Raw genomic sequence first — 17,805 nt, 5'->3', positions numbered from 1 at the left:
TGAGAAAAACACAGCAAGATCTAATTCAAGTATACATCTGTGATTTCCCCTAGATCTGTGATATATAGAGAAGGTATATCTATGGGCTGCTAAGGGAGGAAAATAGAGTGCAGGGACCCAAATTCAAAAGTAAAAGAAAAAATTAAACTATATGTGCTACCACACTTACTGTTATAAAAATTATGCGTAAGGGTAGGCTATGTTTAAGTGAATTAATTGATTTTTTTTATGTACTTAAAAATAGCCAGAATGAAAAAAAAAAAAAAAGAAGAAGAAGAAAATAATAGGTCTGAGGTTGATGCCTAATGACCTCAGGTGTAACCATTTTTTAAAATAAAATTGGCCTTAAATGTTTGGGAATTTTCTAATTATTCTCTGTATTTAAACGTCAATCTAAAGGTAAGTCTTCCATAGACTGTCTTTATCAAGAAATGCATGCATCTCAATGAAGGATGGTCTTATTCATAAGTAAAAAGGTTGGAATTTGCCTCCAGGAATACTGCAAGTCAATAGTGACCAGGAAGGCAGGAGACATGAGTTAAAGTCCTGCCCTGTCCAGCAAGCCTTCATGTGGCCTTGACACTTGGCTAATTGTTGGGCCTTATTGTTCATATCTGTAAAATGAGGGCGGTGGCCCAGAGGGTCCTGCCCTACCATTCTGTGATTTTTGTGACTTGAAAGGCCCCATCAATATTGGCTAGTTTAAACATAATTTAACATAAACTAAATTCACAGAACTTTGTGTGCTGAGGTTCAGAATCAAGAACATTCCAGAGAAAGCACCTCCCTTTTATTCTGAAACAATCATTAAACCCCAGAACCCATCATACCTTTAGGAACAGGCTGGGAATGCTTTGCTCCTTGGTCCAATTTGAAGTCCAAATATAAGGTTGGTGTGCGAGTGTAAATCTTGGACTGAAAAGAAAAAGGAAACCATCAGTGTCTTTCCAATAATAAGGTCCTGCTTTACCTTTCTAGATGGGCCTGGTGCCTAAATCCATTATATGTACAATTCCCTCTTTGGAAGACACTGTTCAAATAGGGTTGGGGTAGGGGACTGGATGGTTTGCCATTACATCCCTCTCTTAAGGGTCTCGGTCTAAAAATTAGCCTTCCTAGGTTTACAATATGGTTGACAAGCTATTTCAGGATGACAGCTATCTCCCAACAGCCATTTCTCAAATATGGCCCAATGTTAATCGTTTATTGGCCAATAGTTGCTCCAAATTTCTCACTTCCAGTCTTCCACTTGATATGGTAGTTTATCTCTCATCCAAATGTATGTTTCTTCCCAGGTCTCAATAAAACTATATGTATTTTGAAATATAAAAAAAAAAGTGACCTGTAAGTATTTTTTTATTTGTTCTAACTGGCACTCTTGCAAAAAATAAAAAAGGTGGCCTATCATTGCTAGCTTGAAAAAGCCATGATTTGAAATGTAAAAAAAGTGTACTTTTATAGGATTTCCCATTGTACATGGTGGCTTTGATTCTGGCAACAGTTAAGTAGAGTCTGTAATCCAATATGATACCATTCTGAATCACTGGCATAGACCAAAATGCAAGGGATTATCACTGTTGCTATAAATTTGATGATGCCTCATTGTTTATCACTAAGACCAAGTGGTTCTATCCTAGTTTTTTAAACTTAAAATACACACAAAAATGTAAAAGCACATAATGCCAAGTCTGGCAAGGATATAGAGTAACTGGAACTTTCATACACTACTGGTGGGACTGACTGTAACTTGGTAAAAACACTATAGAAAACTGCTTGGCAGTATGTAGTACAGATGAATATGTACATAATCTGTGACCCAGCAATTCAATTCAAATGTGCATACCCAATAGAAATGTTCACTTAAACACATGTACACAAATCTTTATAGTGACATTTTCAGTAAAAAAACTGGAAATAGTTCAAATGTCTTTAACAATAAAATGGGTAAGTGAGTTGTAATGTACTTATACAGTGGAATACTACATAGCAAGGAGAATGAATGAACCCAACCACATGCAACAAATTAAATGAATCTCACAAGCATAATACTGAGCACATGAAGACAGACACAAAAGATCATATACCATATGATTCCATTTCTATAAAGTTCAAAACAAAGCAAAACTAGCCCTGGTGGGTGCGGCTCTGTTGGTTGGAGCATCGTCCTATACAACAAAAGGTTTTGGGTTCAATTCTTAATCAGGGCACATACCCGGGTTTTGGGTTTGATCCCTAGTCAGGGCGTGTACAGAAGGCAACCAATCAATGTTTCTCTTTCACATCAATGCCTCTCTCTGTCTCTCTTCCTTACCCTCTATCTAAAAATATCAATAAACATATCCTCAGGTGAGGATTTTTTAAAAAGTAAAACTAAAAGTAATCTATGTTGTCAAAAATCAGAAAAGTGGTTACCTTGGGAAGGTTAGTAACTGGACGGGGTTCAAAAGGGGGCTTCTCCTCGGGCCTGACAATGTTATGTTTCTTTTCTTTTTTTAAAAAAAATTTTTTGTAACATTTATTTTTATGAAGTTGTAACTTAAATACAGTGAAATGCACAAATCTGAAATGTACAGCTTTTTTTCCTATGTTTTATTTTTTGCCTATATACTCATACCAAGCCATTAAAAAACTACCACATCAGAAGGCTTCCTCATGTCCCTTCTGAATAATTACCCTCAAAATTAATTTTGCCGCCCTGGCCGGTTTGGCGCAGCGGATGGAGCGTCAGCCTGCGGTACTGAGAGACCCGGGTTTGGTTCCCGCTAAGGGCACGTACCTCGGTTTCAGTTTGTCCCCGGCCCTGGTTGGTCGTGCGGGTGGCAGCCACTCGATGTGTCCCTTCACATTGATGTTTCTCTCTCTCTCCCTCCCACTCTATCTGAACAACAACAAAAAAAAAATGGAAAAAATGTCCTCGGGTGAGGATAAAAAAAAAATAATAATAATTTTGCCAATTAAAAAATTTACAACTTTTGAAAAATATCATTGTTATACAATAAATGGACTATTTCAAAGGGTGTAATTTGATACATTTTGACATATACAAATCTGTGAAAACATCAATCAATAAGCATATCCACCACTCTCAAAAGTTTTCTCATTCCTCTCTGTAATTCTTCCATCCCATGCTTCCTAATTTTTCAGTCCCCCAGCAACCACTGACTGCACTTCATTGAATTTTATATAAATGTAATCATATACATGTAATTTTATCTTGCTTAATTTATTCAATAATTACGTTGTTTCTTGACCTGGCTTCTGATTTCATGGCTGTGTTCATTTGATGCAAATGCTCTGAGATGTATACTTGATTATATATATGTTATACTTTAATAAAAGCTTACAGTTATTAAAAACATGAACGTGTAAATAGACCAAAAGAGAGAATCCAAAGCCCAGAATTATTTTCTCCTTGATAAAGTTATCATTTTGCAGAAAATAATTATGTAAATTCCACAAAAAACATGGATATTTCAGCCTATTTCACCCAGGGCCAATCCACTGTGTCTGTCACACAATAGGTGTTCAATAAATATTTAGCGAATAATGTTTCCTAATGGAAAATGTCATGTATAATAATACATTTATTTACAGTATACATAGGATATTCATCAATATATTTACCTACATGTAGCAAAATGTCTATTTTTAAGGAAGGGTGATTTGGTATGGTCAAAGCTTACATCTGTACATTAAATTTTGGAATAGAGAATTATAAATAATGGTATGAGAAGACTGTTCCCTTTCCTATGACTGTTTCACATACTGAAGCTTTGGGCTTCAAAAGATCTGGTAGATGGTTTTACAAGGCTTAGAAGGTCAAGCTGCATCAATATAGCTTCAAAGACAGGAAAAGCAAATTCCCTTGTGCACACATAAATGAAACCAGAAAGACCTGTGACATCAAGTGCAGCCTGAGGCCAATGATTCACAATCAATCTGAATAGCTTGAAACATACATAACACAGGGGTAGCACCAGCAGGACACAGGAGCTGATTCTCTAGAATCATTAGGTATGTAAGGCACCATATGGAAAGAATCTGTTTTTGTCTAATGAAGACTTCCAAAATTACCTCTAAGAACATCTAGGGTAAACGTCACATAAAATCAGATGACTCCTCTATATGGGCAATAATTTGCTCTCTTCCAGAAAAAGACCCCCTGTTTGGTTTAAACGTCTTTCCTAACCTCTGCCTCAGTGGCAGATGCAGCATCCCTGCCTATAGCAAAGAGATTAATCACAAAGAGGTTCTTAATTTAATTTTTACTAATTTTCTCCCAGAATGTAGTCTAAAAATAATCTTACACTGGAAAGCAGGAGTCTTTGATGCTAGGAATGCTTTCCCTGCTGACTATCAAAATACTTTTTCTTCTTCTGGGCTTAGTTCACTCATCTGAAAATCTCATTTTGAGACTCACTGATGTTGAAGTCTATATCTGATTCTGAAATTCTGAATCAGAAAATTAATGTTTCCCTCCACATTTTCATTTCTAAAATTCCCTTCTGATTTCTCAGATTAGAGCTGTAGAAAAGTGAGATGTGGCTGGGGTGAGGAGGGCAACCAGGGCTATAGGGAGTGAGTGGGGAGCCAATGATCATTTCACTCTATTCTTGCTCTCAAACTCACTCATCAATCTTGTCTTCTGGACTTTTTCTTTTCATCCTGCCTCTAATTTCTCAACCTAATTCATATTGTCCAAAACTTATCTAAGACTGCAACTACATAGATACATGTGTGTGTGCACAAAACACACGGAGAATTTTGTACTTATGTATTCATATATAAAATTTTAAACGGAAACCAATAAGAGACATTATACACTATAAAGCCACAAATACACCCTATTATCTGTTGGCATGAAAAGGGCTAAAGGAAAATTTTAAATTCATTTTGAAAGTATTTTTCACCACATCTATAGCCTAAAATAAAATTCTGAACCTAATATCCTTTTTATATTGAAAATCGGATCACTGAAGATTTCAATATGATACATCTTGAATAATCAACCACCTCTATTTCCATTAATCTATAATGAAATAAAACTCATTTTGGAAGCTGTGCCCATGAGTGTGTGTAGGTGTGTGTGTGTGTATACACACATATAATTTTTGAAAAGCAGATAGATTTTTTTAAATTTTATCTCCCATGGTAACTCTGTTGAAATAGCAAGTATAAATTATATTTGTTTAACTCAAGGATGATAACATCAGCCTGAAATACACTTTAAGAAAACCTGGATTTAATTTTTCTATTACACACTGCTGATTTACAAAAAAATAAAGAAATATCACCAGTAGGCATATTCTTTTCTGTGTTCTGTTTATTTTTATGTATAGTAGTAAACTATTAATATACCCTCAAAATAGAATGGGAATTCAATTAAACAAATCATTCTTTTTGGTAAAAACTTAGCTATGTATCTATTTCCATAGGATTAAAATAAATTAATTGGTCCATTACAACCTAAAATAAAACATTCCTCTACAGATGTTTCAGCATGAACAAAACTAACACCCTTCAGTTCCATCATTGAAATTTTCCTTTTCCTTTTCTCTGTTTTGGTCCTGATTAATAGTGGTTGCACAGGTACTAAAATCCGAAACTAATCCTCTTTTGTCTTTCTTCTCATTTCATAATTCTCTGTTGAAAGTATTTAGAAAATTTATCTTTAAAAGCTTTGGTCTGTATTTGAAAAGCCCAATGGCTTAAAATCTTACAGTTCAAATATCAAGTAGGCAAAGCTTCTAGAAGGTAAGTAACATAACTCTTCATGAGAGGTTAAGGGTAAGTTTTGGCTAACCAATGACAGGAGTGTTATCAAATCCAGACAAGCCTAGTCTCTCTTTCTCTATAAGTATGTCAGAATTAAACCCTTAATGAGCCAAAGACACCACTCCAATAATGACTGCAAAACAACCAAGACCAAACAGGGTCTACAAAACCACTTCCTTCTGAATCCCACTACCTTCATCTTATATCCTTCAAAGGCTTCCCGCTTACCCTGGCTTTTGGTATGATACCTTTGTCAATCTGGCTTCCTTCCTGTTTTCATCTGTAAATGTGATCATAATTAGGAGGTGAAATCATTTCCACATGGAAGGCATGTGGCTTACAAACGTCTTCCCAGAGCATGCTACATTGGTTGCTATGTGTGAGTGTGGCAAAGGAAATATCTTCTATTTTGCCACTGCTCCTTTCACAATTAACTGCCACCCATTTATCCCTGAATACTGCTAATTTTGCCACCATGCTGGCCTTCCCTAAAAGCAAGTGGCAGCAATTTGGCACATATCAGAGCTGTAATAGATGCTTTTACATTTCTTTGGGGGGACACTTTCAAATACCCTTTATGATTTAGTGATTTTTCAGGAAATGCACTCAAATTCTCAATTTTAGTATATGTTGCTTAAGCCAATTATTCTAAATAACTATACTAACAAGTGTGAATCCTCAATATCCAATAAGAGAAAGAAATATTTTTTCCAGCTATTCCTGGCTGCTCACTCTCATGTTGGATCATCCCCCTAATGTTGAACATTATATTTTATGATTTTTCCTTTTGCATAGTTGCTAACTGTTGATGAATATCTTTATAGATAAATCTTTGACCACATTTCTATTTATTTTTCTTCACAGTGAAATTTTGGGTCTAAATGTAGAGACTTTTTTTTCTTTTCTTTTCTTTTTTTTTGGTACATGCCCCTAGCGGGAACCAAACCCAGGACTCTCTGGTCCGCAGGCCGACGCTCCAACCGCTGAGCCAAACCGGCCAGGGCTAAAAGTTGAGACATTTTTAGTTCTCTGATATATCTGTAGGTTTATGGCTAAATGCAATGTGGCCAAAAACAAACTGGTCAACATGATCATGTGATTAAACAGCAATTTTGCTAAACATGTCTACTGGTAGTCATTAGTTTTTCTAGACTTTGTAATTTTGCTACACCACAAGGCAGTTCTTCAACTCAGTATATGTTCTATATATTGTTTTTTTCCCCATCAAATCTCCTATTGCTAGAAAATTAATTTATTCCAACAAATCCCCTGTTGTTGTCCATTTAGATTTTTTCTACTATGTCCTTGCCACAAATATAGAAATGAAAGGTTAATTGCTAAAAAATAAAACAATGAAGGAGTCCTGACTGGTATGGCTCAATGGTCAGAAAGTTGACCCATGCAATAAAGGGTCTCGCGTTATATTCCTGGTCAAGGGCATGTACCTGGGTTGCAGATTCAATCCCTGGCCCCAGTCGGGGCACATGCAGGAGGTAGTTAGTCAATGTGTCTTTGTTACCTCTCTCTCTCTCTCTCTCTCTCTCCCTCCCTCCCTCCCTTCCACACTCTAAAAATCAATAGAAAAATCATCCTCAAGTGAGGATTTTTTTAAAGGAAAAGGAAAAAAACACCTGAGAATCTGAAAAATATGGGCAAAAAAAAAAATAAGGAAAAAGCTTACTCTGTAAAAATGTTTAAAGTCACTACCTCCATAGTACAAATAGCAATGTTTGAACAACCATTGTCTAGCAGTATTTGTTTTTTGAACAAAAACCATTTCAGTCAACTGATATACTAACTGACTTGCTTTTATCCAAATTGTTTTTTGTCAAATGACTTGGTAACTATCTATAAAAGGTACCCATCTCATCAAGATGTTGACCATCTAATTTTTTTTAATCTTAGCTAATTTAAAAATCATAAATTGATATCTCCTTACTCTTTTGACTATCATCTTAGGTGACAATATTTTTAATTTAACAAATACTATTAAATATTATTAATATAAGAAACAATATATAAATATATTAAGGGTTTAGTATCTAACAGGCACAATTCTAGGTCCTTTATGTATATTAATTAGGCCTCTTATGTTTCCCTCTTTACAAACTAGCTGCTCATTAACCTATTTAAGATTTTATTCATTACTGACTAACTCCTTCATTTGAGAAATACTGATAAAGAGCCTTTACCATGTTAGTCATTGGGTATATATATTAGTGAATACAATATCTGCTTAGACTTTGTAGAATTTCCATTCTAGAGAGGAAGAAAATTTACCAAATTAAATATAAAAGTATATAGACTGTAAAAGAAATAAATAGCATACCCAGAAAATAAAATGAGGGCATAGAAGGCCGCTAGTGAGAAGAGGTGGGGAGAAGACATTTCTGGGCAGAGAAAGGAGCACAGCATGTGCAAAGGTCTGGAGGCAATAGAGAGCTCTGTAGATTTAGAAAACAAGGGGAGAACAATATGCAGACACAATGAAGTTGCTGGAGAGAATGGCATGAGATGAGTTCAGAGAATATAAAAAGACCCACTCACGGTGTAGGCCAGAGTAAGGTATTTAAGATTTCTTTAAAGTACAATGAGAACACATTGAGACAAATTTATCTTAAGAGATGTTTTGAGCTACTATGTGTAGAACTGGAAGGGACTAAGACTAGGAGAGAGAAGCACCCTGAAGAAGCTACTGCAGTGGGCCTGGCCAGGGTTGGGAAGGGATGGAAGACAGGATGCAGGTGGGGTCGAGAAATAGTAAGGATGACTACCATGTTTCAAATTTGAGCAATGAGTGATGATGTTATTTGTTCATTAAAATGGAGAATACTGAAAGAGAAACATTTTCATTTGTTTATTGTCAAAACAGGTGGGGGTAGGGAGAAACAAGACTTCAACTTTTGCTATTTTAAATTTGACATTCCTGGTAACCATGCAAATGAAGATGTCAAGTAGGGACAGTAGACAGAGCTCAGAGGTTAGGCTTGTGCTGTGAATATAAATGTGGGAATTACAAGACTAGAAATGGCATCTAAATCCATGGATATGGTCACCTAGAGAGATGATATTCAATGACAAAAAAGAGGACTCAAGACTGAAATCCAGGGAACTTGAGCATTTTAGGGGTCTGGTAGAGGAAAAGGTACCTACCTGAGAAAAGAAACTAAGGAGTAAGGAGTATCTGGAGACACAAGAATGCATTATTTCAGAGCCAAAGTAAAGAGAATGTGGAGGAGGAGGAAGCATTCAACCCATGGAAAGGAAGAGTTAATGTTAGGGGGGAAAAGACCTCTGGGTTTGGCCACATGGAAGTCAGTGGTGACTCAGTGCACTGATGGGAGTGGATGCCAGGTTGAGAACATTGAGGAGGTGGGGAAGTGGAGATAAAGTGTGCAGACAAATCACTTGTGAAGTGTGACTCTGAGAGGGAGCAGAGAATTGGGAGGTGTGGGGTTAAGGGGTTTGGTGCTTCTCTTATCAATTTATATGAATGTGTACGTTTTTAATAAAGTAAGGCTATTAGCCTTTAATAATATTTGTTATAAAAATCTCCCAGTTTGTTTTTGGCCTTTAATTTCTCTGATGGCAGTTCTGATATGGGTCAGATCTATCAATCTTTCCCTTCTAAAGCTTTTAAACGTAGAAAGTCTTTCTCCATCAAGATGAAATTAAATATTTGCCTAAATTTTTCTAGTTTGACATTTAAAATATTTCATTATTTGACCTATGTCACATCTATTTTACTGTGAGGTATGAGATCATGAGCTAAACTGGTTTCTTTTTATGAATGGTTAACCAGTTGTCTTAGTTGACTCCACTTCAGGGTGATCTTCTTTATCATTATTAAGTTTGCATACATACTTGGGTCTATTTCAGGTAGGTTCTGTTTCTGTCAATCACAAGGAAGAGCCTCAGTGGAGAAAACTTCACTAACTAGCTCAGGAACCCTAACTGACAGAGGAAGGTCTACTCCATAAGGAGTTTTTGTCATCATCTAGTACATCTCCCATGGGACTTCCCAATCTCCTTACCTTCCTCCCATCACTTTCCCACTTTAATGGTCTGCTGGGCTTTGCACTGGGGAATAAACCCATCAGCACATACACGTTCTCTCCACCACTCACACCTTCACACACACTCAAGAAACTTGCTACCATACCACACCCCTTTGCCCCTGCATGAAGAACCATACCTTCCTCTTTTTCCTGGAGATCTTAAGGCTTTGAGGAAATGAAAAGTTGATTTACCACATTATTTAAAGCAAATTTCAACTCTCATTGTTTAGAACAGGCTGGTGCTCTTCAACAAAATGATGCCTTCTGTCCCCAATCCAAAGCACTCTGATTTCTGAATTCTTGGTTATTTTAAAGAATTCTGATAAGAAGTGGGAGAGATTAGTTTCCATCCCCAGTGCCAAAGGTATCGTGGGAAGGATTAAAATCCTGTAATCATATTTTGACATATACATGAAGTGCTACACACACACACACAAAGAAAAGAAAGAAAAAAACACACACACAAGAAATTCTTAGGCAAAATGCCAATGGCTCTGTATAGGGTAAAAGTTAGAGAGAGCCAGACAACATTTTTAACTTTTGTGAACAATAATGATTGTGAAAAATCTTGAGCATCAAACTGTACCACTAACCAAGAATTTTGGACATAGCCAAAGTATCCTACAGTCTAGTCTCTATAGCATCCATTTCAAGCACCACTTTAATCAAAAGTAACACTCTAGCCCCTCTCCTTCTCACCTTTTGTTTTTTAGGGGAGGGGTAGTGAGGATAAAAGAGCTAAAGGGGAAGGGGATTTCACAGTCCTGAAATTTAACTACAGACATGTAAATTGTGAAACTGGATTTTAATTTCTTCACCCTTTGAGTCAGCATTCTTGACTGAAGTTGGCTTACAAATGTTCTAATTTTTTTGAAAATTAAAAACAGAGAAAGAACAAATGCTTGTCTCTTATAAGACTAATCCATCCATAATCCTACAAAGGCAACAGTACAATAAAACCACAAATGATCCCCAAATATGCCAACAGGGAGCCTTCCTATCCCTTATCACCCATGCATAGGTACTGTGTTCCAAGGTTGAGTCAGCAAATCTATTAACAAATGCTAGAATATTCTTCATAGGACTTTATAATAATTTTAATTTCTATTAGTTACATTTTATATTTACTAAGATGTTTTTAAGAGTTCTTGCAAGAAAGTGCATAGAAATGAGAAACTATTTGGCAAAGATAAGATTTCATAGAGCTCTGGGGACTAATAACTTTGTGTACATATGATTAAGGGGGGATTTATTATGGCACAGGGTTTCTCCTATGTGATCATTTGCAGGACATTGTGACATGGTCAGGGGTGTGTGCTTGTACAGACATGAAGTTACCCTTTTGGCATAGTGAGAGAGAGGTTCATTCTGAAGCCTCGTTCTATGAAAATGAACTACAGCATTTCCAAACTAGAGAGACACACTCAGTAAGTTTAAGTACAGGGACAGAATGGTGTGATAAGTCAGGGGTACAGTGCAAATAAAATGGGGCAAAAGTAGAAAACCTTAGTGTGGGTCTAGGTTCCTTCTACAATGAGCTGTCTGACCTTGAGGAAGACATCTTTTGCCTGGTTGGGTTGCAGCATTCTCATCTGCAAAGTTTTGCTGCCTGACATTCTGATTCCAATAGAAGTGCCAGAAGAAAAGGGAAGAGTAGGTCTTGGTCAGCTCTGAAAAGCATCTTATACTGTCAGGAATTCTAGACTCATGCTACCCTAAGGAATTCATTCAGATTTTAATACCCTGTCCATTACAACAATGGAAGAAGTAAATGAATGGAATGTTTTCTGTCCAGCTACTACATAAATGGGCCAGAGATAACCTCTGTGTGTTAGGCAAAAATGAACCCCATTTTCATTTCCCCTCCCGAGAAGTTCTAGAGATTTGCTATCAGTAAAGCCTAATAATAGAAGGGAATGTGGGAGCAGAAAGAGAGACAAATAGGAAAAAGAAAAATATTTGTTAAATACCCTCTATGTCAATAGGCTGATTATATACCATACAAATAACAAAGACTATTGGGCAGATAAGAAAATAAAGGCTCAAAAATAATTTTCCAAGGTCACAGAAGCATTAAACAATAAAGCAAACTTTGGACCCAGGTCTGGTCTGCTTGACTCCATAGTCCATACACTATTCAATCCATCATATTGCCAAAGGATTGACTCTCTAATGGTATAATTTTGATAATGTAACAGATATTTTTGGCTTGTGTTAGGGCTTCCTAGAATACTTTAAATCACTCACACAGGAGGTCAATTACATTAACCAAATTAAAAGCTGTTGCTGAACACAAATCTCTCTCTCTCTCTCTCTCTTTCTCTCTCTCTCTCTCTCTCCCTCCTTCCGTCCCTCCCTCCCTCCCTCCCTCCCTCCCTCTCCTTCCCCCCTCCCTCTCCTTCCCTTTCTCTCTCTCGCCCCCTCACTCCCTCTCTTCCTCTCTCATCTTGGATGCATGGAAGAGAATTCAACTGGCCATACACCATGGTACATGGCCATAATACATCAATGAGAGACTCTTATTTTGCATTTTCCCCCATCATGCCAATCTCAATCCCATTCCCCCAGTTAGTGGCTCTCAGCTGAACATATGTAATACATATCCTTCCAATCTACCCTTCATTTCGATATATAGGTGTCCTTGAAAATTAAGTGGTATTGTGTGTAAAACTGGTTTCTTGTTCTGATTTATTCCACATTATTTCCTGATACATATTTCCTAATTACATATATATAAGTAAATGTAGCCCACTGCTTCTGGCAGCTACATCATATTCTATCACATAAAACCACAATATTTTACTTATCCATTCCTTAAGTGGTAAATATCTACATCATCTCTGACTCCTTTCTGCCACCCATAATGCTGTGATGACCACTGTCATATTTTTACTTGGTGAAGTTTTGTGGAGTAAATATCCAGGAGTGGAATTGCTGAGGCATACACACCTTATATGCAGTGTTATCCTCACTAAGTAACTAAATAATGCCAGCTTGCTCTCCACAGTGAATATAGTTACACACGCTTCTCCTGCATACAGTTTCTATTTCTTCCCATTCTTGATAATACCCAACTTTATAACTTTTGCCAACCTGAAGAATATCAAGTGGAAGTATATTATTTGAATTTACATTTCTCTGCATATATTCAATAGTTGGGTAGAAGATTTTCTTAAGACCTAGTCCCTGGACTTGTCACCAACACAAGTATCTAACTTTTCAAAAAGGCAGGAATGTCTGACCTTAGAGGATGGAGGCACTGCACATGCCTGGCTTTGTTCTGCCAGCCATCACTGCTCTGGACTAACCACATATATCAATTTTCTGTAGGTATAATTTGCTCTAGAGCTTGGAGATTTGCTTGTGCAATAAAATTTCAAGGAACTACGGCCGGTGTTGTGATAAATGTGTATCTTATTACCTTTTAGAACTATTTTTAAAGTGAGACAAATGAGAATTGAGATAGAATGAATTCAAGTTTGACAGTCCTGATGGAGCCACGCCCATTCCAGGGGAGTCTACCCAACTATGGTGTTTATAAAGAAAAAGAAAATCCATATTCTACCTAAGCAAAGCAGAATTATAATTGGGTAAGTATGATTTGGGACTTTATTTAGAATATAAATTTTAATTTTAATTTCTTTTGAGTTGGCATATAAGGGCAAGGGGTTTAGATCAGGGGTTTAGATTTCTTCTTAGAAATTTGATAATGGAAGACATTTATGTCCAAATATGGAGTATTTTAATATTTAGATATTGTTTATGTTGCCACTTGGGCTTTTCACACACCTCCCAACATGGTTGGGAATAATTTGACAGAAAAAATAGGATTGCAAGTGAATGTACAGCCCAGAATATAGATATTGGTGTTAATTTCATGAAAATACTCTCTGTACTCATTGAAGATCCTTCTGGGGGCAAAATTTATCCCACAGAGCAGAAGTTAGTTTTGGTGGGAGGAGGTCACATTGATAAACTTCTCTCCTTCCCAGGGGGCAGTCACTGTTACGTGTCAAATCAAATAGGTTGACAGAACATCCAATAGGCTGGGGAATATTGGGAGAACCTCTAGACTTCTCCCTAATGTCCCCATGACAGCTGCTCCCTGCCTTCTTCACTCATCCCTGGGGGTAGAGGGAAGAGGGAAGGATGGGATCCGGCTGGTGAGGGTAATTCAAGGAACTGAGTGTGCTCAGCTCACACACTTCTGGGCTGTTCTATCCCTATCCCTACTTCTGCCATGAGGTAATAAGCCTGCCTCTGACAAGGATGCCTACGACTGTACAGCTCTGCCTGAACATGTTTAATGAAGTGGGGGAAGTATTAAGAAGCCGAAAAGGTCTCAGATAGAAGCCATGTCCTCTTATCCAGATTTTACTAGTAATAGAGATGATATTTGGATCCCTATCTGATCAATTCCTCAGAGTCTACCTCTTAACTCATTCTGAACTTGGAGGGGAAGAAAAGACAATTATCTTTTGGTCTCCTCTTCCACCTCAACTCCCTCCATTTGACTTCTACCCAACTCTAAGTCCTCTTCTGCTTTTGTCTGACTCTGTCAGTTAAAACCTATGAGGGCATTTAATTACAATCACCAGAAACGCTCACTCTAAACTTCTGATCAATAACAGATGGCCTTAAATCAATATCTGACACTGGGAAGATCCACCAGCCAAGTCCTGGTAGTTACTCAGAGATACCCAAAATCTCCGGGACAGAAAAACATGTACATAGGTACTGATTCCTGACAAGCAGAGCTGCCAAAGCCACACTTCGAAGTTGCTGGGGAAATAATCCAGCCAGGAGGACTCAATAGGCAGAACCCCTACTTGATGATGGGGTTGGGGTCTACAAGAAAACCCTCTGGTAGAGAAAGGATGGAAAGGCACAAACATCAATGCTAAAGGAAGCAAGATGTAGTAGAAAAGGTGTTGGGTTATTTTTCTTCCTCCTTTTCACAGCCCAGCTCTCCTTTCCACTCTTCTTCTTGCATCAGGGAATAGCGGAAGAGAGAGGGGGAAGCCAGCTGACCACAGGCAGTTGTTTGAAGGTGGTGGTAGAGAAGAGCCTTCCTTATTCTGGACTTCAAAATGGTTTCCTCCAAAAGGAAGCATTTCAATTTCTCCAGTTGCTATTTATAGTTGGATCAGAAAAGAAAAATTCTGGCCATTATAGTTTCCTTCCATAATGTTAAAAATGACTATATGGAAGCAAAGAGAACAAAGAGATTTTAAGGTTTCATGAAAAGAAGTAAAATTATCATTAACTTTATTCTTCATGAACCTGGATAAGCTGGACCTTAATCAATTCATGTTGGGTTCCAAAATGTAGGAGCTATCCTCTCAACATGGATGACTCCCATAGACAATAACATGAGAGCATTGTACCTTTGGAATTTGGCACTATTTTCATTTTGGTCACTCAGAGAGAGAGAGAGAGAGAGAGAGAGAGAGAGAGAGAGAGAGAGAGAGAGAGAGAGAGAGAAGAGAGAGAGAGAGAGAGAGATAAAAGACAGAGGAAGCAAAAGAGCAATTACTCCAGGTGAAATATTATTGGTATATTGAAGATATTTCTAAAGACGAAAGAGAATGAAATTGAAAAGTTAAAACACAAACACACAAAGGAATAACCTGAGAATTTTTACAGAGTAGATATGATAACTTTTCCAATTTTCATGCTTAAGACAAAGAACACATATTTTGAAGGCCTTCTAAAAAGTTAGAGTTATCCCCCTGGACATTTTCACACCTCTGTGGAACAACACTTTATAAACATGTCTACAGCTTTATGCTGTCTCCTTCGCACTGTCTAGACTCTTTCCACCCTTCTTTGGCAGGTCAGTTGTCTCCTTTAGACTAAGGCCTGCTTTTACTGAACCTCCAGATCAGGCTGAGGCTCCTCTCTATTCTGTCTTCCCCTAAACCCACCATGTTTATGAGACTGGTGACTGACCACAGTTTAGTAGTATTAGAAGTTGATATTTGCGTCCCTTTGACTGTGCCCTTTCAGCTCTCTGATTTTTGTTTCATCTTTTTCTCTTGCACCCTCACAGGGTCTTGCACACAGTTGGTCCTCGTTACGTGTTTGCTGAGCTCAACTGAACTATAATGGCAGAGATATCTTTCAGGGAAATCCTTCCAATTCCCCATGCCTAGTGTGGAAGTCCTTCCAGAAAAGGCAGAATCTCAGTTTCCTCATCTCGTTTTACTAAGCTAAGGAAATCTAACCAGCCCATGGATCTTCAGTGGATGGTGAAAAGGATTCTCTGTGGTTTTAAGACCACAACATGCTCCTCCTTTAATAAAGTAATTCTTATCAATGATTTAGGGACCATTTGATGTAAAATTTTTAAATTCTGGTCTATTTTGGAGTACCTTTACCTGTCCACAGGAGAATTCTTATTTAAGCTTTAAGTAATTGGAATTGTATCTGACACCAAATTTTCTCACTACATTTTAGTGTAAGTCTGATCACATTGTTTAAAAGCTACACGATTCCAAGGATTTGTGCTTCAGTCAAAATAAAGTAGTGTGTTTATAGCTATCAACATCATAGCTTTATACAGTATATATGCCAATACCAGTCTTTAAAATACTGAAATATATCTCATTTATATCCACAAGGGTTTAGCTTTTAATGCAACATGCAAGAGTCTCTGAAGCTCCCTGAAGCTGTCCTGTGGTTAGAGAAAATATATGTAATGTGGTCCTGGAGAAAGACCTATTATATCCAAAACAAATCCAAGCCTTGATAGCCATAGACGTGATTACACTGATATGCAAAGTGGTCATTCACCTTTATTGAAGGTGACACCTTGGTTTTTTTTATAGCTTTTATTATCCTCTTAGTCAAAACTTCCTTGCTGGTGTTTAATTCTGATTACTAGGGCCAATGATGTATGAATGGCACAAGATGTAACTTCTGATTTAAAAGCACACCTATCCATTCTTCATTTACTGGCAGGAGAGGGCTTGTCAACACCACTGGAATGTACTTCCTAGGTGATTAGGTCAGCAGGGACATCTTGAAGGAATAAGAACATCTGTCACCCTTTGTGCACACCAAGAATGGTATTTCTGGGGTGAGTGGGCTGCCCTGGGCAAGAGCAAGCTTTTGTACAGCTGATCTGACCAGATGCTGACCACTGTTTATTTGAACATTCCTGACTGCAAATGAAGTGCCAACTATGGCTGCCTACCACAGGACAAGTCTTTGAAGTGCTGGGTGCATTTCTTCGGTGTCCTCCTATTTACAATAAGACTAACAGACCTAATTGTGCCTATTCTCAACACTGAATCAGAACCAAGTTTTGCACTTGACTGTGGAATGATACCGACCATGGGCTCCATGGTCTGTGTTGGGCAGGTCCCATACAATGAATTACTTGGTGAAATTCAAGATAAGACAGGACTGCACACAGCAACCCTTCCTACCTTAACCACAAACCATGCTATGAAAACCCTGGGAGAGAGGAATGCAGGAATATACACACAACCAAGGTCAGCCTTAGACAAAATCCAGGAGTAGACAAACTTGGTTTTGGATTTCCCTCCAGTCCAGTATTTTGCATCATTTTCTTTTTTTTTATGAATGTTTTATTTATTTTTTTTGTTACAGATATTTTACCTTTTTACCCCATTGGCACCCCCCACCCCACCCCACCTCCGCCCCGCCCCCGGCTTAGTTGTCCATGTCCATTGGTCATGCATACATTGCATCATTTTCTTTTTCCCTGTCACCTTCCCATGAGATCTGGTTGTCTATGCAGCCTCCCCTCCCATCACAATCCCCATACACTTATTGCACTCCTAATATCCAAGCCTTTTATACAAGTCATTGTAAGACATGACCTCTGCCCCCTCTCCTTTTTTTCCTCCCTGCATCTACACAAGCAAAATTAATTCTCCCTCCTCCAGACTACCATGCAAGAGTTTTACATACTACTGTTTTAGCTTTTCTTGTATCATAGTAT

General features: G+C 37.7%; 1 protein-coding gene across 2 annotated transcripts in view; it reads right to left on the bottom strand.

Annotated features, from left to right (window-relative positions):
* PIR (pirin) overlaps positions 1-17,805 on the bottom strand; it is a 97,303-nt gene that overhangs the window by 38,197 nt on the left and 41,301 nt on the right. For both annotated transcript variants that reach the window (XM_036271285.1, XM_036271286.1), the window contains exon 6: positions 831-915. In XM_036271285.1, coding sequence (XP_036127178.1) covers positions 831-915 — 85 coding nt within the window. The remainder of the gene's footprint in view (positions 1-830; positions 916-17,805) is intronic.

This window comes from Molossus molossus, unplaced genomic scaffold, assembly GCF_014108415.1.
Source record: "Molossus molossus isolate mMolMol1 unplaced genomic scaffold, mMolMol1.p scaffold_m16_p_2, whole genome shotgun sequence".
Lineage (NCBI taxonomy): Eukaryota > Metazoa > Chordata > Mammalia > Chiroptera > Molossidae > Molossus > Molossus molossus.
This window is presented reverse-complemented; position numbering and strand designations above follow the sequence as displayed.